General features: G+C 43.5%; 1 protein-coding gene across 6 annotated transcripts in view; it reads left to right on the top strand.

Annotated features, from left to right (window-relative positions):
- The window catches only part of ZNF721 (zinc finger protein 721), an 84,675-nt gene that overhangs the window by 3,153 nt on the left and 58,980 nt on the right, over positions 1–22,542 (top strand). Inside the window, exon 3 of one of the 6 annotated variants that reach the window (XR_008625032.3) lies at positions 8,300–8,414. The exons of 3 other annotated variants lie outside the window; for them this stretch is intronic. Coding sequence is in view for 2 of the 3 variants with exons in the window: in XM_063603613.1 (XP_063459683.1) it covers positions 21,382–21,384 (3 nt within the window). In the remaining variant the exon portion in view is untranslated. Of the gene's footprint in view, positions 1–8,299; positions 8,415–13,505; positions 21,385–22,542 lie in introns of those variants that run through there. 2 more of the 6 variants (XM_063603613.1, XM_008963735.4) reach the window with 2 other exon arrangements.

The raw sequence follows: 22,542 nt of genomic DNA, 5'->3' as shown, positions 1-22,542 counted from the left end.
GAACCCGGGAGGTGGAGGTTGCAGTGAGCCAAGATCACACGTCACTGCACGCCAGCCTGGTAACAGAGTGAGATTCCGTCTCAAAAAAAAAGAAGAAATGGCAAACTTCCTCTAAAACTTTCCACACAAAGATTATTTTTCCTTCTCTGTCTGCACCTGAGATCTCACACTCAATTTATCCATTGCTGAAATCTGTGGCAGAGCTACCCCTGATCGAGAGATTCCATCTCAAAAAAAAAAAAAAAAGTCAATTTAATTAAAGGCTAACATCCAAGAATTGGGTGTGTATGTGTGCATGTTTATATTTAGAAGGTTTCATGTTTTTGGTTTTTGTTTTTCTCTCCTAGGACCTTGTCTTTTTTTTTTTTTTTTGAGAAAAGTTTTTTTTTTTGTTCAGTTGACTGAATTCTGTTTTCACCTGATTTTTTGACTAAAATAGTTACTGCAACAGGCTGCTCTTGAGTTTTTAAGGAAGAATGTAGTTTAGACACACAAAAATGTCTTTGTTAAAAAAAAATTTAGGCTGGGCGCGGTGGCTTATGTCTGTAATCCCAGCACTTTGGCAGGCCAAGGTGGGCGGATCACGAGGTCAGGAGATCGAGACCATCTTGGCTAACACAGTGAAACCTCGTCTCTATTAAAAATACAAAAAATTAGCCGGGCATGGTGGCCGGCGCCTGTAGTCCCAGCTACTCCGGAGGCTGAGGCAGGAGAATGGCGTGAACCCGGAGCTTGCAGTGAGTCGAGATGGCGCCACTGCTCTCCAGCCTGGGCGACAGTGAGACTCCGTCTCAAAAAAAAAAAAAAAAAAAAAAAAAAAAAATTAAGTGCACTGTAAAAGCATCACATGGTCTAACCTCAAAATAATTCTCCCTTTTTCTGGAGACCCAGGACTCAGTGTGGGCTTTCCCCAGAGCTCTGAGATCCAGTAGTCCCTATCTAAATAAAACTGGTCTCCTTATACAATCCTATGATAGATTTCTATAATTTATATTTGATTTGGCTCAAAGAAAAATAAAGCTGTCTCCCTCTAGCACCAGCAGACTTTTTCTCTCTATACCTTATGATGAAAATTTTGCTATTTGATTTTCACCTGAGTTGTTTCCTTTCTTATGCAAATTTAAGACTACTTAGCTGACAACTGCCTGGGGTTGTGAAGCCAGTTATTAATAATCTGAAAGTCTAAAATAGGAAAAAAATTGAATCTTTATGAATATATAAGATGTACTTCCAGCCGGGTGCGGTGGTTCACGACTGTAATCCCAGCATTTTGGGAGGCCGAGGTGGGTGGATCACGAGGTCAGGAGATCGAGACCATCCTGGCTAACATGGTGAAACCCCATCTCTACTAAACATACAAAAAAAAAATTAGATGGGCATGGTGGCGGGCGCCTGTAGTCCCAGCTACTCGGGAGGTTGCAGCAGGAGAATGGCGTGAACCTGGGAGGCGGAGCTTGCAGTGAGCCGACATGGCGCCACTGCACTCCAGCCTGGGTGACAGAGCGAGATTCCGTCTCAAAAAAAAAAAAAAAAAAAAAGATGTACTTCCATCGGCATGCCTAATATGTCTATGTGTTTATGTATTGTCTATATAGTGTTTCACTACTGAAAATATATAAAAGAACTCTAATTAATTGGCTTAAAGAAAAGTAAAAGCACTTAAATACTTTATCGGAAAAAAGAAAAGACTAGTCAAATGCTTTTTGAAGTTTATGTAACTTAAGTAAATTCTTCAATAAATAAGCTAGCTTTAAAATTATTGGCAAAGTAATATTAGAAATGTCTTAAGAATTGCCAGCAGACATTTTTTGTTTGCATTTATTAGTCAAGCAATTTTATAATTATCCCTGCCAAATACTATAAGTTGTCAAAATTTGGCATAGAAGTTACAAAACTATAAACCCAGCCCCAAACAGAATGATCTTTTGATCTTTGCCTGTGTAAGTTTTAATAAATGAGACACTGATATTGGTTTAATGAAAATAGCTGCATATGGAATTTAGTAAGATTACCATAACGTGTTTTTTTTTTTTTTTTTTTTTTGCGGGGGGGATGGAATCTTCCTCTGTTGCCCAGACTGGAGTGCAATGGCATGAGCTTGGCTCACTGCAACCTCCACCTCCTGAGTTTAAGAAATTCTCCTGCCTCAGCCTCCTGAGTAGCTGGGATTATAGGTGTGCACCACCATGCTCCGCTAATTTTTGTATTTTTAGTAAAGAAAGGGTTTCGCCATGTTGGCCAGGCTGGTCTTGAACTCCTGACCGTAGGTGATCCACCTGCCTTGGCCTTCCAAAGCTCTGGGATTATAGGCATGAGCCACTGCATCTGGCCTAGATTACCATACGTTCTAATCCTGTGGCTTTAGGCAGTGTAGCACACAGGGAGTAGAGAGGTTTGTTTTGAGAAAGGACTGTTACCATCTTTGTTTTAAAGTTAAACTATAAACTAAGTTCCTCCCAAAGTTCAGCCTATGCCTAGGAATGAACAAGGACAGTTTGGAGGTTAAAAGGAAAATGGAATCCGTTAGGCCATATTTTTTTTTTTTAACTGTCTCAGTTATAATTTTGCAATGGCGGTTTCACAACTTTAAATTATGACTACCACAGTTATCATAAATAATCTAGGTAAACAATTAAAATAGGTAAATGTAATGTGATAAATACTTGTGGACAAACTGGTCATAATTTAGAATATAAAGCTATATTAAATAATAGATATTTCATTATTTGGGTATTTTCCAATAAAAATGTATTGGAGGAAAACCTTTCCCAAAAAAAAGTGTAACCTTTTTAAAAAGGTGAATAAGTTTTGTCTAATTCAAAGCTTATTTAAAGGTTATGTGTAAAACAAGGTAAAAGAACCATGAAATAAGAAAGATGTAAATAAAGTTACAAAAATAAAGTGAGGTTTTTTGTTTTTGTTTTTTGGTAAGAAGGCTTAAAGAAAAATAATTTTATATGAGAAAGAATCTTGTATAGTAAATTTAGACCTAGAATAAAATGACTGTTTAAGAAAGAGGGATGTTCAGGACAAACCAGAAAATCCAAACATGTCATGAATGTTCTGTGTAAGTCACAATAAAAGGATTTATGGAAAAAAAAAAAAACCCAAAACTTTTATATGATCAAGTTGTCTTTAAAGGGAAATTATAATGCTCTTTCTAGAGATTGGGCTTGATGTAAAAAAAACACTTATACACTAAATTATTTGTTAGAAAAATGAAATTTTCTTAAGGGATCGATTTACTCTTGATAAATTATAAGAGATTTTAACTTTTTTTAGCCTGAAGTTCAGCTTTTATTGCATCTTGCCATTTTTTGGCTTTCTCTACCCTTTGAAAAGATACATTTTCTTAGAGGTCTAACGGGAATGTTTTTTTCCAACATAATATTCTGTGCACTGCAGAAGGTCTTTTTCTTTTGCCTTTTGGTAACTGGCCCGACAGATTTTATGTTTTATTGAAATAATTTCTACTCAGTTATAAAGTTTGATTTTGCTTAGGAAAAAACTGAAATTTAAGGGTTTGTTTTTTTTTTTTTTGAGACGGAATCTCCCTCTGTCACCCAGACTGGAGTGCAGTGGCGTGATCTCGGCTCACTGCAAGCTCTGCCTCCTTGGTTCACACCATTCTCCTGCCTCAGCCTCCCGAGTAGCTGGGACTACAGGCACCCGCCGGCCACGCCCAACTAATTTTTTGTATTTTTTTTTTAGTAGAGATGGGGTTTCACCGTGTTAGGCAGGATGATCTCGATCTCCTGACCTCGTGATCTGCCTGCCTTGGCCTCCCAAAGTGCTGGGATTACAGGCATGAGCCACTGCATCTGGCCTAAGTTTTTTTTTTAATTAAGGTTATTACATCTGTTTATCTTTCTGTATGTGCTTTTAAAGTACTTGTGACATTAAGTTACATGGCTTTCACTCCTGGGTCTAAAAAGGACACCAAGTCCTGCTAAATCTTAAACACAATGTTCCTTTGTCATGACGTAGTCTGAAGCCAATTGTCTTTGATAGAGATTATGGGAACCTCTCATACATGTTGGAAGGATGTGTCTTGTCTGGAATTTTGTGTTTATTTTTTAGTGAAAAGGGTTTGTTCATGTTTCCTCTTAAGAGTCTCTAATTACTTGCTCTACCTGTTGCCTGTATTTAACATTTCAGTCTGGTCTTGAAACATTTACATTTGGTCTTAGCAGAGCCAAGCTGTCCTTCCAAAGTGTATCACCATTTGTTTCAGCACTGTTTGTTACTGGAGGCAAAAATCAGTTTTTGTTTTGTTTTGTTTTGAGATGGAGTCTCACTCTGTTGCCCAGGCTGGAGTGCAATGGCACGATCTTGGCTCACTGCAACCTCCGCCTCCTGGATTCAAGCCATTCTCCTGCCTCAGCCTCCTGAGTAGCTAGGATTACAGGCACCTGCCACCACACTCGTCTAATTTTTTGTAGACACGGGCTTTAACTATGTTGGCCAGGCTGGTCTCGAACTTCTGACCTCGTGATCTACCTGCCTTGGCCTCCCAAAGTGCTGGGGTTACATGTGTGAGCCACCATGCCCAGCCCCAAAATCAGTTTTTGTAAAGCCCCCAAAAGCCAGAAGTAAGGATGCACGTGTCAGTATTTTTCTTCTCTTTTAAGGAAGAAGACAGGAGTTGGCAGTTTACTCCTAACGGCACAGTGCCATACTGAGGAGGAGGAAGAGCTGTGGTGGGTGGATGTAACAAACATTCCTTCCTGTTCTTTTTTTTTTTTGAGATGTAGTCTCGCACTGCCCGCCAGGCTAGAGTGCAGCGGCGCCATCTTGGCTCACGGCAACCTCCACCTCCCGGCTTCAAGAGATTCTCCTGCCTCAGCCTCCCAAGTAGCTGGGATTACAGGCATGAGCCACCACGCCCAGCCTGCACAGGGTTCATTTTTAACCTTCTGCTGTGTAAGGTTACATCCACTTATAAACTGTGCACGCATGCACGCGTGCACACACACACACTTGTTCACAAATGGAAACAATATAATGACAATTATTTTAATGTTTTACATTTCATAACAAATAGCTAACATTTTATTTTTTAGAGGTTTGCTTTCCTCTTCAAATCTCAGGTGTCCTACTCAAAACACCACAGGCCAGAAAGGTTATGTAATCCCAGCACCTCCCAAAGTGCTGGGATTACAGGCGTGAGCCACCGCACCCGGCTGTTTGTGATAATTTTAACCTATTGTATCCAAAATGTTGGCCGGGCACGGTGTCTCACTCTTGTAATCTCAGCACTTTGGGAGGTCGAGGTGGGTGGATCACGAGGTCAGGGGATCTAAACCATCCTGGCCAACATGGTGAAACCTCATCTCTACTAAAATACAAAAAATTAGCCAGGCATGGTGGCATGTGCCTGTAGTTCCAGCCACTTGGGAGGCTGAGGCAGGAGAATTGCTTGAATCCTGGAGGCAGAGGTTGCAGTGAGCCGAGGTCACACTGCTGCACTCCAACCTGGCGACAGAGCAAGACTCTGTCTCAATAAATAAATACAATTAAATTTAAAAACCCAAAATATTATTGTTTTAATACGTGATCAATATATAATTAGAAATAAGGTATATTTCTGATCTGATTCTTCTAAACTCACTATTTTACATTTGCAGCACATTTTACTTCAAACCAGCTACATTCCTCCCCATAGCTACACATGTCAGGTGGCTGCCACATTGAGTGCAGCCATGAGGGCTCTGACCTCAAGAAAGTGAGGGCCTGAACACGTCTTTTCTGCTGGAAGTGAGGGAACAGCCTCTCTACCAACTTTTCTCCTCAGGCTCAAGGGTGGGTGGGACAGTGCCCCTAGAGAGAGCAGGGGCTGCAAGCTGAGAGTGTCCACGTGAAGACCATGGTCTCCCAGTCGCTGTTTGGTGCCGGTGTGGTGGTCTCAGTTCAGCCAGGTCTGGGCTCTCTTCCCATGACCAGGAAGAATAAGACATACAGACACCAGAGAGTGAGTAAAGCAGAGTAGGATTTATTAAGCAAAAGGAAACCTCTCAGCAGTAAGAGGGGACATGAAAGCGGGTTGCCAGAAGTGGGGCTGAGTTCTGGGTCTTTTATGTGGCAAGAACAAGGAAGTCTTCTGTGGGTTCTGCCCAAATGGGAGGGGTCAATTTCTCCCCTAAGGGTGTTGGATCTGAGCATGCCTGGGGTTGACCACAGTGACTCCATCTTGGTTATTACCTATGAGTGCCCAAGGGAAACCCACGGCGGGTGGAAAGGGTGAAGCTAAAACCAAAATACATAGGTCAGTAACATTATAAGGAGCTGGGTCAAGTTAATGACATTTAGGTTCATTTATTACACCTAGGCCTAAGTTTCCACAGTCCCTTCTGATCAACATCTTGGCATAAGAGGAAGTTCTTAATCACATTTCTTCCCGCTAGCTACTGGGGTAGTGCAGGTGTGGTCCCTTGGGTGTTTTTCCTCTCCTGAGACCCTCCCTCCCTATCTTCCTAACCAGCCTCTGACTGCCTCCTCTCTCAGGGGTTCCTCTTCCTTTTATTTTATTTTATTTTATTTATTTTATTTTTTTTTTGAGATGGAGTATCGCTCTGTTGCCAGGCTGGAATGCAGTGGCGTGATCTCGGCTCACTGCAACATCCACCTACTGGGTTCAAGTGATTCTCCTGCCTCAGCCTCCTGAGTAGCTGGGATTACGGGTGTGTACCACCACACCCAGCTAATTTTTGTATTTTTAGTAGAGATGCGGTTTCACAGTGTTGGCCAGGGTGGTCTCAATCTCTTCACCTTGTGATCCGCCTGCCTCGGCCTCCCAAAGTGCTGGGATCACAGGTGTGAGCTACTGCACCCGGTTTCCTCTTCCTTTTAAATATCAGACAGTAAACAAGGAATGATGGGTCCACAGGAAGAGAGACCACCATGTCTTCAGGTCTCTTCACAGCCTTGCCCTCCAGAGTTTGGATGTGGAGGGAATAGATTAAAGGCAAACTCCTTGTTTTGCTTTTTATCTTTGGACCTGTCAGGCTGTAACTGTGTGGTTTTCTCCTGTGGCGTGGGGCACTGCGTGAGTTTAAGCACCAATCACATGCATCCACTTCTACCTGCACTTCTGTTCCCAGAAGGAAGGCCGTGAGTGTGAGTTGTCCAGGTCCTTGATATTTTGAACAAATAATTGAACAAAAAGCACAAAGGAATGAAAAACGGGAAGGAAGCAGCAAATGCAAGAATTTATTAAAGTGAGAAAGCACTCCACAGGGTGGGTGTGGGCCCCAGCAAGCTGCCCAAGGACACGGTTATAATGTTTTCTGGGTTTTAAGTACTCCTTTTGAGGTTCCTATCAGCTACCCCTTATCTGAATGAAGGATTTTGTCCTTGGCTAATCAAAGGTTGAGGCGAATTGGTACCCCATGCAGATGAAGGCATGGCCTGTGCTTGGCCCACGGCCACTCCAAGGCACTGTCCTTTTCTATCAGAGAACTGGTACAAGGGGGAGGGTTGTAGCGACAGTCGCCTTCGATCCTTTGCTACTCGGGTGTAGATGAGGTTTTTCCTTTTGGTTTAGATGTAGGAAGTTCACGTTAACTGGCTTTAGGTTCCCTGCTCCCAGATCTTGGTGTTTTTTCTTGTAGGAAGTCAGCACGAATTGGCCTTAAGTTCCCTGCCTCCAGACCCTATTCTCCTGCCTCACTTCTGTATAAGTCAATACCATCTTAAAACAAATCTAACTTTAAATAAAGGAAAAAAGAAAATCAATACTTACAGGGTGCCAAGCATTTGCAGGTTATTTGTAATCAATCTGTCCTGGAATCCTGGAATCCTGTCTTTAATGGGTGTATATATTACTAAGCTATAACTGCATAACAAACAATCCCAAAACATACTAGCTCAGGATGGAGCTGGTTAGAAATTTAGGCTGGGCTTAGCTGGGCCATTCTTCTGGGCTCAGTTTGGCTCCTTCAGGTGTGAGTGGTCAGATGCTGGTGAATTAGGTGGCTCTGCTTCTGTGAGTGAGCTGTCTGTAAACTGGCGCACTTTGGCTTTCCTCAGCATGCTACTTCATTCTCCAGAAAGTTAAAATGGGCTTGTTGTCATAGAGATGGAAGAATTCTGAAAAAGATAACAGAAGCATTTAGGAACTTTAAACCTGGGCCCCAAACTGGCACACTATGCCAGTGCAAATAAGAGATTCAAGTTTGGGAAACAGAATCTGTCTCTTGATAGGAACGACTATAAAAGCCATTTCCAAGGACATGAATACAATAAGAAATTTTTCAAATTGCTGTTTTTGCAATCAATTTTATCATGACTTTTCTTGCAGATGTGTCTTGTATAACTATCCCACAGCTACTAAGCAGCTGGCTGGGACTCAGGATCAATGTTGGCCTGATTCTGAAGCCCATGCACCTCCATAGACCACACTACTCAGCCAGGTTTCCTGGACCTTCAAGGGGCTGGAGTGACACTTCTGAAATAGGAGCAAGATTTTTTTGAGAATCTCATCCCATCCATCCATTACTCTTCACCATTGGAAATAATTCACTCCAGGGAATGGTTCTGAAGTCTCTTGGGAAAAGCGAAACAATTTGAGAAAATTGCTGAGCATTGGGTTTAGGAAATTAATGTCCAACATTACATTTTTAATTTATCATAGGAGAAATTTGAAAACACCTATAATGCACTGATCATATCTGCACACTCTTTGTATTTTTTGTATTTGTTGACTATTTATGATTTTTAATATAGACAAAGTCAAATTACTGTTCCTGAATCAACTTTTGCTCTGTAGACAAATGACATAGCAATAGGGCTGCTGCTTTTTTTTCCCAGTGCAATTTAGCCAACCAGCAGAGTATGCTTTGAAGAGCCAAGATGTTTTCTAAGACCCCACATTTAGGAGCAACTATAGGGCAAGTGCCTAGAGCACACGTAGAAATCACACACAACTAAGGCCGGGCGCGGTGGCTCATGCCTGTAATCCCAGCACTTTGGTAGGCTGAGGCGGGCGAATCACGAGGTCAGGAGATCAAGACCATGCTGGCTAACATGGTGAAACCCTGTCTCTACTAAAAATACAAAAAATTAGCCAGACATGGTGGCGGACGCCTGTAGTCCCAGCTACTCGGGAGGCGGAGGCAGGAGAATCACGTGAACCCAGGAGGCAGAAGTTGCAATGAGCCAAGATTGCGCCACTGCATGCAGCCTGGGCAACAGAGCGAGACTCCGTCTCAAAAAAAAAAGAAAAGAAAAAAAAAGAAATCACACTCAACCAATGCATTTCTCACCCTGAATCAATGCTTCTTACCCTTGGATGCATATCAGAATAGCCTGCTGTGCATGTGGGTGGTGGTATTTAAAGTTCCCAAATCTAAGTTGCAACAGAATAATTAAGCCAGAATCTATTTATTTATTTATTTATTTATTTATTTATTTTTTAGATGGAGTCTCGCTCTGTCGCCAGGCTGGAGTGCAGTGGCACAATCTCAGCTCACTGCAACCTCTACCTCCTCGGTTCAAGCAATTCTCCTGCCTCAGCCTCCCAAGTAGCTGGGACTATAGGCACGCGCCAGCACGCCTGGATAGTTTTTGTATTTTTAGTAGAGACGGGGTTTCACCCATGTTGGCCAGGATGGTCTTGAACTCTTGACCTCATGATCCGCCCGCCTCGGCCTCCCAAAGTGCTGGGATTACAGGCGTGTGCCAGTTAAGCCAGAATCTTTAGAGTGAGACCCAGGCAACGGCGATTTTAGGCTCTCCAGGTGATTACAATATGCAACCATGCTCCCAAATGTCTGCTGTAAACCAACATCTTTCGGAGGACCAGTTGAAAATAATATTTCTCAAATTAATGTGAAAAGTGTTTGCTGTTGGGTTGCGGCCTTTCAGTCCCGCCTGTGTTCTCTACTCACCTCTACTGCTTGTTTTGCTCCTGATTCAAACCAGTTCCACACATACTAAGCCCACTGTGCTAGGTGGCCTGACCGTGGTGAATATTATTGTGGAGGAAGGACTTTGCTGTAAGAAATTGCATTCCCCAAAACTGAAACCATGATATTTACTCAACTGAGGTAAAAAATGAAAGACTAAGGGGGACTCCCAAGGGGCAGGGCAAGAATAAATACCTTGGAATATTAATATCCATCTCATGATGCCTGAGTGTAAATGCTCCCTTTCAAGCAAAACAATACTCGCTGGGCGTGGTAGCTCACACCTGTAATCCCAGCCATTTGGGAGGCCGAGGCAGGCAGATCACAAGGTCAAGAGATCGTGACCATCCTGACCTATTGGGGAATCTGCCCTGATATTCACATAGGTTCTTTTCTGTTTTCCCTAAGTGTCGGCCGGCTTGAGAAATAAAGGGACAGAGTACAAAAGAGAGAAATTTTAAAGCTGGGTGTCCGGGGGAGACATCACATGTCAGTAGGTTCCGTGATGCCCCACAAGCCGCAAAACCCAGCAAGTTTTTATTCGAGATTTTCAAAAGGGGAGGGAGTGTGCGAATAGGTGTGGGTGACAGACCTCAAGTACTTAACAGGGTAATAGAATATCACAAGGCAAGTGGAGGCAGGGCGAGATCACAGGACCACAGGACCACAGGGCCAGGGTGAAATTAAAATTGCTAAAGAAGTTTCGGGCACCACTGTCATTGATAACATCTTATCAGGAGACAGGGTTTTGAGATCAACCGGTCTGACCAAAATTTATTAGGTGGGAATTTCCTCTTCCTAATAAGCCTGGGAGTGCTATGGGAGACTGGAGTCTATTTCATCTCTGCAGCCTCGACCATAAGAGACGGCCATGCCTGGGGGGGCTGTTTATAAGCCTATACCTCCAGGCATGTATTCTCCTTCTCAGGGACGTTCCTTGCTGAGATAAAGAATTCAGCGATATTTCTCCCATTTGCTTTTGAAAGAAGAGAAACATGGTTGTGTTCCGCCCGGCTCACCGGTGGTCAGAGTTTAAGGTTATCTCTCTTATTCCCTGAACAACTGCTGTTATCCTGTTCTTTTTTCAAGGTGCCCACATTTCATATTGCTCAAACACACATGCTGTACAATTTGTGCAGTTAATGCAATTATTACAGGGTCCTGAGGCGATATACATCCTCCTCAGCTGACAGGATTAAGAGATTAAAGTAAAGACAGGCATAGGAAGTCACAAGGGTATTGATTGGGGTAGTGATAAGTGTCCATGAAATCTTTACAATTTATGTTTAGAGACTGCAGTAAAGACAGGCATAAGAAATTACAAAAGTATTAATTTAGGGAACTAATAAATGTCCATAAAATCTTCACAATCCATGTTTTTCTGCCATGGCTTCAGCTGGTCCCTCCGTTTGGGGCCCCTGACTTCCCATAACACTGACCAACATGGTGAAACCCCGTCTCTACTAAAAATACAAAAATCAGCTGAGTGTGCTGGTACATCCCTGGAGTCCCAGCTACTCGGGAGGCTGAGGCAGGAGAATCGCTTGAATCCAGGAGGCTGAGGTTGCAGTGAGCCGAGATCGTGCCACTGCACTCCAGCCTGGCGACAGAGCAAGACTCCATTTCAAACAAACAAACAAATGAACATTGCTATTATTCTGAAATACTATGTTAGGATTAAATATGTAATATTTCGATTTTTATTGATGTATAACATGCATACAGAAATACATCCACAGTAAAGGATTAATGTAATGCTCAATAAATTATAACAAAGCTAATACATTTGTGTAGCTATAGACTAGAACTACCCGTTTTTGCCCACAAACTACTTCCTCTTCTTTTTTCCTCCTCCCCAAATGTAACCACAATCTTAAGAGCTAATTTTTTTTTCTTTTTTTTTTTTGAGATGGAGACTTGCCCTGTCACCCAGGCTGGAGTGCAGTGGCGCGATCTCGGCTCACTGCAACCTCTGCCTCCTGGGTTCAAGGGATTCTCCTGCCTCAGCCTCCCAAGTAGCTGGGATTACAAGCACTCGCCACCATGCCCAGCTAAATTTTTTTTGTATTTTTAGTAGAGACGGGGTTTCACCATATTGGCTAGGCTGGTCATGAACTGACCTCAGGTGATCCACCTGCCTCAGCCTCCCAAAGTGCTGGGATTACAGGCGCGAGCCACCGTGCCCAGCCAAGAGGCAATGTTATAGATTGTTTGTCTTTTTATACAAGTGTTTTATTAGAGAATATTTTTAACTTATACACAGTAACCAAAATAGTATAATAGGCTGATGCTCCGCCTGAACATCTGCTAATTATGTCTCATTTCTGTTTAATTTCTACTTCAACTCCTTCCCCATCCCCACTTTATTATTTTCATTTTCTGTAAGATAAGATGTATATGCATCGAAACATACAGTCATTACTGTACCTGTCTGACAAATCAGTACATCCGTATAAGCGTTTCCCTTTCAGTTACAGAATTACTACCAGTTAACAATTATTAATGTGCATGTGAATCACCTGGAAATATTTGAAATACAGATTTTGATACAATATATCTGGGTTTTTGCCTGAAAATGTGTATTTCTAACAAAGTACAGATCCATAGAGCACATGGTAACTACAAGCTCTCTTTGTCTAAAGTGTATAAAACTTGATGAATAAGGCCAAGCGCGGTGGCTCACACCTGTAATCCCAGCACTTTGGGAGGCTGAGGCGGGTAGATCCCGAGGTCAAGAGATCGAGACCAGCCTGGCCAACATGGTGAAACCCCATCTCTACTAAAAATACAAAAATTAGCTGGGCATGGTGGCGGGCGCTTGTAGTCCCAGCCACTCAGGAGGCTGAGGCAGGAGAATCATATGAACCTGGGAGGCAGAGGTTGCAGTGAGCCGAGATCACGCCACTTCACTTCAACCTGGGTGACAGAGTGAGACTCCCTCTCAAAAAAAACAAAAACAACTTGATGAATAAAATTAAGAAAAATTGGGCCGGGCGCGGTGTCTCATGCTGGTAATCCCAGCACTTTGGGAGGCCGAGGTGGGCGGATCCCCTGAGGTCGGGAGTTTGAGGCCAGCCTGACCAACATGGAGAAACCTCCTCTCTACTAAAAATACAAAAAATTAGCCAGGTGTGGTGGCACATGCCTGTAATCCTAGCGGCTCAGGAGGTTGAGGCAGGAGAATCGTTTGAACCTGGAAGATGGAGGTTGCAGTGAGCCGGGATGGCGCCATTGCACTCCAGCCAGGGCAGCAAGACCAAAACTCCATTTCAAAAAAGGAAAATCGACCTCAGATAAAATAACAAATCAAAATGCATGTGCAATATGCGACCTGTGGGAGCATTTCATCAACAATGTCTCACAGTCATATGTGACCTTTACTGACTCGCCCAAAATTCGGTCATTTATACACCAAGTGCACATAAATTTCATAGTTTCCTATTAAAATTATATTTAATGCCTTTATAAAATCTAACTCAGTTTTCTGATCAAATTAAGTAACATTTTATATGACGTTTTAAGTTCCGTTTATATTAAACTTACATAATTTTATTAGGCAGCATATGCGTGTCTACTACCAAATATTCTTTTGAGTTCCAGCATTTGCACAGGCACCACAGCTGAGAAGCACAGATTCTGGGTGTTTGTCTGTGAGACTGAGCCAAAGGTGGACGCTGTGTTCAACTGCTGAAGGGCATTTTTACTGCCTTCCTGACTTGACAGTGAAACACTTAAAAAGATAATGGAATGGATGTTAACTCCTGTCAAATAGATCACTTGCAATTTCTTCCTTATGTGGAGGTTGCAATGAGCTGAGATCATGCCACTGGACTCCAGCCTTGGCGACAGAGGGAGACTGTCAAAAAAAAAAAAAAAAAAAAGAAAGAAAAGAACAAAGATGTGTCTTCTGAAACACAACAGCCAGAAGTGAATAACTTGATTTTTAATAAATGGACCAAGGTCTTCAAAGACATTTCCCAAAGGAAGCTATGCAAATGGCCAAGAGACATTTGAAAAAAATAAAATTACTTTTTGAGAGAAATGGAAAGCACAATCCCAGTGAGCTCTTACCTCTTACCCATTAGGATGGCCACTATTCAACACAAAAAGGGAGTCAGTGTTGTCAAGGATACAGAGCATTTGGAACCCCCATGCACTGTTGGTGGAAGAGAATAATGCAGCCCCCAAGAAAATTGGGATGGAGATTTCTCAAAATATTAAAAATAAAATGCCTCTGGGTGTGGTGGCTCTGGCCTGTAATTCCAACACTTTGGAAGGTTGAGATAGGATAATTACTTGAGCTCAGGAGTTTGAGTCCAGCCTGAGCAACATAGTGAGACCCCATCTCTACAAAAAATACAAAAATCAGCCAGGTGCGGTGGCCTGTGTCTGTAGTCCCAGTTACTTGGATGGCTGAGTTGGGAGGATTGTTTGAGCCCAGGATGTCAAGGCTGCAGTGACCATTATCACACCACTGCACTCCAGCCTGTGTGGAAAAGTAAGATGCTATCAGAAAAATGAAATTGTCATACAATCCAGCAATTCCATTTCTGGGTATCTATGTATGCAAAGCAGGAGCTGGAAGGGACATCTGCACACACATGTGTATAACAGCATTTCCCTCCCCCCGCCCACAAAAGGTGAAAGCTACTTAAAAGTTTCTTGATAGATAAATGGATAAAGAAGATGTGGCATATGCACGCAGTGGAATACGGCTCTACCTTCCAAAAGCAAATTATGCACATGCTACAGAAAGTATAAAACTTTAGGACATTCAGTGAAACATGCCAGAAACAAAGTGACAAAGCTCATATAATTCCATTTATACGAGCTATCTCAAGTAGTCAAACTTACAGAAACAGGAAGTAGAATGATGTATTTCATAAGCTGGAGAGAGAGTAAAAGGGGCAGTTAATGCTTCAGGGGTATTTAGTCTCAGCTTTGTAAGATGTGAAAGTTCTAGAGGTTTGTTGCAATGTAAATATACTTAGCACTACTAAACTGTACACATTAAAAAATAAAAGATGGCCAATGTTTTGAGTTTTTCTGACAGTTAAAAATTTGTGAAATAAGTACTTAAGATTCAGCATAAGAAAGTGTTCCTAAATTCAAATTACAAAAGTGTTTTGCTCCCACAAAATCACTTAGAGTCATCCAAAAGCACATAGTGAAATTAATATTCTTTTTATGACTACTTGACTCAACAGGGTAAAACAACCTTCAGCACAAGCCAAGAACAGAAATAGACAAGATAAGCCATGCAGAAAGTTGGGGTTATGTTTTTAGAGGAAGACAAATACATGCATAATGTGATTGGTGATGAATATGGCATATTCCTATTTTAATTGAGCCCCACATTGACTTAAAGTGTTTCTACAGAGTTCCAAATTGACATCCTGAATCACTGACATCCAAAATCACCATACCCAGGTGAAACCAAACACACAACACACTGACACCAAGAAACCTACCATAAAAAAACACACGAAATTACCAAACAAGAATGAGAAAAGCATTCACCCAAACAATCCTGTATACAACCTAGATCTACTACTGAAAAAGAATCCCCGTAGATTTTCAAATGGATATGTGCACACATGGAGAGCAGATATTTTAAATCAGAACTGTTTGAAAAAGGTGCCTCAGAGAGCAAGCACCTCCACTCTCAGGAAGACACTGGCACAATCCTCTGGCTTCACAGACCACAAGGCCACATGGAGCATTGGTGGCACATGGGGTGGGACAGCAGGAGCACTGCTTCTGGAGTTTTGGAGGGCAACTGCAGGCTCCGGTGTAGGCCCCAGCCTCTGGCACACTGGTGCATGCCAACAAAGGAGCCCTCAGGCCATCACCCCTCTCATCAGGGCCCTTGCATCTGTCACTGTTGTAATCTGTGCCTGAACGTCCTGTTCTCCAGGAGGCACATAGCTTTGCTTCCAGCCTCCATACCTTCTTATTTCACCTGTGCAGGATATAGGGATCTGTGCTGTTTCTGTGCCTCTGAGGATCCATGCGCCCAACCATGAGAATAAGGAGGAGGTGTTCTAGGGGAGCCAGAGGCAGTGGCTGGCTGAGGGCGGGGTGACAGGACCACCACGTGCATGATGTCATGGGTGGTAGGGCAGGCAGGGCTGGCTGCTTCCCGGGCAAGGAAGTCAGAAGATCCAATGGTTTCCACCATCCCCACACTCTAACCAGGGTTGCCAGGGGGAGATCTAAACACATTCGTGACTGTGTGCTACAGAAATGGAAGAAGCAGCAGCTTCATCTTGGAGTTGCATGGCTGTTATCGTGACCAAGCAATGGGGAAAGGGCTGACTCTCCAACAAAAGGTATTTAAAAACTCAATATTGAAATTTTTAAAAATTAACTTGGGCCGGGCGCGGTGGTTCACACCTGTAATCCCAGCACTTTGAGAGGCTGAGGTGGGCAGATCACCTTAGGAGTTTGGGACCAGCCTGGCCAACATGGTGAAACCCTGTCTCTACTAAAAATACAAAAAAATTAGCCTGGCATGGTGGTGGGTGCCTGTAATCCCAGCTACTCGGGAGGCTGAGGCAGGAGAATCGCTTGAACCCGGGAGGCAGAGGTTGCAGCGAGCTGAGATCGTGCCACTGCACTCCAGCCTGGGCGACAAAGTGAGACTCCCATCTCAAAAAAAAAAAAAAAAAAATTAGACCTTTCCTTTGCACAATGTACAAAACATTATGTATCTATTTATGTATGCGTAGCAGGAACTGGAAATGACATTTGCACACCCATGTTCATAAACAGTATTATTCCAAAATCAAAAGTTGGAAGCTACTTATATAACCCTTGACATATAAATGGATTTTTAAAATGGAATGTACATGCAATGGAAAATAATTTTATTTTATAAAAGGAAATTATGTCACATGCTATTATAAAGATAAACCTTGAGGGCTAGGTGTGATGACTCATGCCTGTAATCCACATAACTGGGAAAGTTAAAAAAATGAGAGAGGAGAGAGAATCTCTTGAGGCAAACAGTTCAAGATCAACCTGGACAACACAGGGAGAGTGCATCTCTATAGAAAAGGGGTAAATCTTTACAACATGTAAAGAGAAATATGCAAAAAAAAGTAACAGCGAGTATATACTTTCATTTATGTGAAATATTTTTAGTAGTCTACTCATAAAAACAGAAAGTAGAATGGTGTTTGTCAAGAGCTGAGGGAGGAGGAACACGTTACCAAGAAGTGCAAGGTCCTTAATTTTTGTCTTCTTGAGAGAAATAATTCAGCCAAGAGGCAATTTAATGAAACAAGCAGAGAGTTTATTAAAGGAAAATAAAGTACACTACAAGAGGAGTCGGCTGGTCCAATTGAAAACTGCCCTGAGAGTTCCGTGTTGCAGTTTTTATTATCTTGCATTTAAAAAAAAATTTCCACATCGGTCTTAAGTGTCTGCCTTTGTCTTTGTCTAGGTTCCTGCTTCTGTGGTAAATCTTTGCCTTTGTCCCCACTTAGTTTCTGCCCAGGTCTGTGAGATGCTTCCTTATTGTCAGCTGACATACATGCATGGGTTCCTGTGATCTATAACAGTCCTATCTAATGGCAGCATTGCTTATTACTATCACCCCAGGAAGGTCATATAGCGGTCAAATCCATATTTATTGTGCCCGCATATCTCTTAGGGGTGTATCAGGGTGTTCTTTCTTTATAGGTATTTCCCCTCCTCTCTGCTCAAATTTAGCATGCATGTTTTGGTTGGTCTTTGGAGCATGAAATTTTCTTTCCCCAGGGGCTCTTTTTTCTGCTCATTTCTAACTATCGGCCTACTCTAACATTCCCTCCTCAATAGTTTGAGACTAAAAATCTTCGAGTCTAGGGGCACTGTGGGTCTTCTGTAACTACTTCCTGGTGATATGAGATAAAGAACTCATTAATGCACCGGGCACGGTGGCTCATGCCTGTAATCCCAGCACTTTGGGAGGCCGAGGCAGGCGGATCACGAGGTCCGGGGATCAAGACCATCCTGGCTAACACGGTGAGACCCCGTCTCTACTAAAAATACAAAAAAATTAGCTGGGCGTGTTGGCTGACGCCTGTAGTCCCAGCTACTTGGGAGGCTGAGGCAGGAGAATGGCATGAACCCAGGAGGCGGAGCTTGCAGTGAGCTCATACAGAGTGAGACGAGACTCTGTCTCCGGGAAAAAAAAAAAAAAAAAAAAAGGAACTCACCAGTGTCTCATCCTCTTGCTCTTTGTCAGGGAAAGATACTTTCCATGTTTTCCCAGAAGGTTTGACTTGCAGTGTCAGAGGAAATGTGGAGGAAGATGGTTGTCCAGAAGGGAGGAAAATAGATCAATATTCCTGTTGCAGGACCACTTGTAGTCTGAGGTCAGAGAAAACAAACCTGGTTAGTAGATTTAGTGAACAAGGCCCAAAAAGGAGGGAGGAAAAACAAACAAGAAAAAGGCCAGAGATCCCAAGAAAATGAGATGCCATGAGAATTGGAACCAGGTGATACCCTGGGAGAACTAGCTCTCAGTGGCGTGTTTAGGATGGCTTAGTGTATAAGATCTCTAACTTAATTCTGGACTTTCCCTAAGCTGTTAACCCAGAAACAGCATTTTTCTCCTAAAATAAGGCAAATTCCTTTGTGAGCTGCAGCCAGTGTGTCAAGACTTCTACAATTTTGGAGAACTACAACCATGAGAGAATCAAATTGCTGCTGTAACTTAGAGTTGGAGCAGTGGGTTCTATTTTGTGAGTCAGTTCCTGAGACAGGTTGTGGTAAGCTGAGGAGGCAATAATAATGCCAGCTATTTTTGTGGTGGCACTTGTGGTGCCAAGCTCATTGCGGAAAGAAATTAGATCAACTGCTCAGTTGATCTGGTATGGGTAAATAAGTGTTAAATATTGTTAAATGGTGTGGTAAATAAGGGTAATAGCAGAGAAGCATCACCTGGGACAATGGAAACTTAAGGGGTGAGGTAAGCCAGAATGTTTGTTCTGGTCCAGTTTGCAGGGAGGCAGAGATAAGCCTGCATTTCCCAGAGGAAGTAAAGTTCTGCAGTTGAAAAACAAGAATGAATGCAGGAGGTAAGTTCAGATCCAAACATTGACCAGTGTCCTTGCTGGCTACCCAATATATGATATTCTGCCAATATAGTTGCTGCTATCAGGGGAGCCAGACATGGGTGATTAGTTTGAGTAGGACAATGGGTCCTATTTTCTTAGAAGACCATGTGTCTAGTAGTATCAAGGAGAAGGGTTTTCTGGAAGAAATTAAAGACTTGAAACTTATTGCATAATCCATACTGGCTTGGTCAATACCATGAGTTGGATTGACTGCAAGAAGGGTGACTGAAGCAGAATTCAGTGGTATCATTTTGGATGAATGGTCCAGGAGTTAAAATATTTAAAGGGCCCAGAGAATCTCATTTGGTATTGGGAATATTTCATGAAAGTAAAAAAAAGTTTGAGAAGTATCAATAATGGTGCTGTTTGTGTTGCATTGTGCTCAGTCAAATACACCCACATGGATTCTGGAATTTATGGTAGCATAGATGTACAGAGGAGTCAGGTCAATAAGGGCAACGGGAGAACAAGGGGCTTAAAATGGTGGGGGTGGGCTTAAGAAAATCTTTAAAGGCTGCTTTAGCTTGTGTTAGAAATAGCACGTTAGTAGGGGGAAGCTTTGGTATAGTGAGGTCTCGATGGTAGCTGAAGCTATATTGGGACTATAAAGAGGTTGGCCATTCTTGTACTATGACCAAGTAGGACATTCCTACCCTGAATGAAGAGGAATTTATGCATAGCTAACAGGTTGAGGCATAAGAAGAATTGGTAGACTTTAGTAGTTGTGGAGCTGCCTATAGAGTGCTAAAAAAAGGTTGTTGACAATTAGTGCATATGAAGGTGATTTTAGCCAGAAGTATGAGTAATGACCATAGAGCATTAGGTTGCATAGTTCCACAGAAAGTAGATTAGGACCAAAGTGAGATGCTTGCTGATTAAGAGATACTGTGAACACAATGAGTATTAGAGAGAGAGATCAATACTCAGATTATGACTTTGAGGTTTAAATCTAGGAGGGGCATAGCAAACACTTCCCTGTAGAGGGTGATGGTTTACAGTAAAAAAAAAATTAGTAAGTCTGCAAAGAGTATTATGACTTGTAATATAAAGGCCAAAATATTACTAACAATTGCTGATGAACTAAGGCAGTCAAAAGTAAAATAACTAAATAATTAGGCTAAAAAAATTCATATTAGATAAAGCTAGTTTTTTTTTTTTTTGAGACGGAGTCTGGCTCTGTCACCCAGCCTGGAGAGCAGTGGCGTCATCTCAACTAACAAGAAGCTCCGTCTCCTGGGTTCACGCCATTCTCCTGCCTCAGCCTCCCGAGTAGCTGGGAGTACAGGCGCCCCCTACCACGCCCGGCTAATTTTTGTATTTTGAATAGAGACGGGGTTTCACCGTGTTAGCCAGGATGGTCTCGATCTCCGGACCTCGTGATCCACCCGCCCCGGCCTCCCAAAGTGCTGGGATTACAGGCGTGAGCCACTGCGCCCGGCCAACATTTTATTCATTTATTTGTTTATTTTTTGAGACGGAGTCTCACTCTGTCGCCCAGGCTGGAGTGCAGTGGCGCGATCTCAGCTTACTGCAACCTCCACCCCCCAGGTTCAAGCGATTCTCCTGCCTCAGCTTCATGAGTAGCTGGGATTACAGGCGCCCACCACCATGCCTGGCTAATTTTTATATTTTTTAGTAGAGACGGGGTTTCACCATCTTGGCCAGGCTGGTCTTGAACTCCTCACCCCGTGATCCCCCCACCTCGGGCTCCCAAAGCTTTGGGATTACTGGCGTGAGCAACCGTGCTCAGCCTGCTAACATTTTGTTTTTTAGAGGTTTGCTTTCCTCTTCAAATCTCAGGTGTCCTACTCAAAACACCACAGGCCAGAAAGGTTATGAAATGTAAAATATTAAAATAATTGTCACTATATTGTTTCCATTTGTGAACAAGTGTGTCTGTGTGTGTGTGCGCGCGCGCGTGCACAATTTATAAATTGACGTAACGTTACACACCAGAAGGTTAAAATGAACCCTGTGCAGAGCCAAGCCTAGCACAGAGATTAAGCGCCGCCTGAAAGTGCCTGGAGGTATTAGTCTGTCACTCTTGCCTCATTCAGTGCACTGTATGGTCACAATTTCTGTCATTCAAAGCCTAAGGGCGTGAAGCCTGGACCCATATCCAATCAGAGCGCTTGACTGAGAACTGCCCAGTCAGGCGCGCAGTCTGAGAGGAGGGGGCGGCATCCGGGAATCTTCGGCGGCCTTGGCCTGTTGCTTCAGCCTGAGCTCGGTTAGGGCCTCACTTCCCTGCTTCCACACCTCAGGGAGGCCTCGGTGATTTTGCCAGAGCCTCAGCCTCCATCGCTCTGTAACCTGCGGGTATTGGATGATTCGTAGCTAAGACTTCGCGACACCCTTGAAGCTGAGAAATGGTGAGTGTGCGGGGCAGGGCGTCCCAAGGCTGGGGAGGCCTCATCAGAACCGGCGGCAAATGGCGGCGGCGGGACTGAGTCTGCGAACGGAGTCCCCGCTGCCGCTGCTTAGCCCTCGGTCCTCAGTCCCCTCCGGTGAGGGACCCGCGCTCCTGTCGGGGTCCCCGCAAGGCTGCTCTGGCCCAGCCTGCAGCCCTCCTTGTGCAGCTCTGCGCCGCAGCCCCGCACCTTCCCCGGGCTGTGGGGTGAGGAGAAGCTCATCGGGAAGACGCCAGGTGCGGCGTGCGCAGGCACCGCGTGGGAGGAGCTGTGGTCCAGGGGTCCTGTCCCTACTTTACGGAATGAGATCGAGGCCCCATCAAAACATAGAGTTCATGTGAGCAAACGGGGACTCATTAATGGGGCAGCGCCGGCTGTGGCTCGTGGCTTGGGGGCTGCCAGCGGGTCTTGAAAAAAAAGACTTTTGTGAGGTGTGTGAGGAAGTGAAGCGAATCACCAGCCCGCCCCAGCTTTCCCACCAGTCCCCTTGCCCTGTGCGCCTCCTCCGCGTGGCTGCTCCCGAGTGGCATCAGGATGATGATTGGTGGTCTTGTCTTGGGATGAAAAGCGTTTGTGTTGGGGTAAGGGACTCTGTGTGCTGTGTCTGCTTTCTCTAGCCGAGTAGTACTATAATGGGTCCAGGTGGAGGAGCATCACCGTTAACAGGAGACTTGATAAAAGACGCTAACTCATGGACTCTTTTCAAACCTGCAAAATTTTGGTACAGTGAGGCCTTTAACATCAAATAATTGATATGCGCATTGAAGCTTGAGAGGCAGTGCTTAGCTAAGTGACTCTCAGCCCAGTCTTCCCGTAGGATCACACGGACAATTTGAAGTGAAATCATCACCTGTGCCCTCCCCTCACATCCTGTCTATTGTTCTGGGTGGAAACATTTCTGTTTTTTAAATTAAGTTCCTCGCATATTATAGCAAGGCCAAGGTCAAGCGTGAGGACTTCCAGATATTTTCATGAGAAGTGAGTTCAACCTGTTTTCCAGGAGGTCACAGGGCCTACTCTGCTTGGTTTTGGTAGGGGCAGGTCAGTGTAGCCCATTATTTGTATTGCAGGAACAGAAACTGTTGGAATGCCTTCCTTTTTCTGCAGAGCTATAGAATA

This window comes from Pan paniscus, chromosome 3 (assembly GCF_029289425.2).
Source record: "Pan paniscus chromosome 3, NHGRI_mPanPan1-v2.0_pri, whole genome shotgun sequence".
Classification (NCBI taxonomy): Eukaryota; Metazoa; Chordata; class Mammalia; order Primates; family Hominidae; genus Pan; species Pan paniscus.
This window is presented reverse-complemented; position numbering and strand designations above follow the sequence as displayed.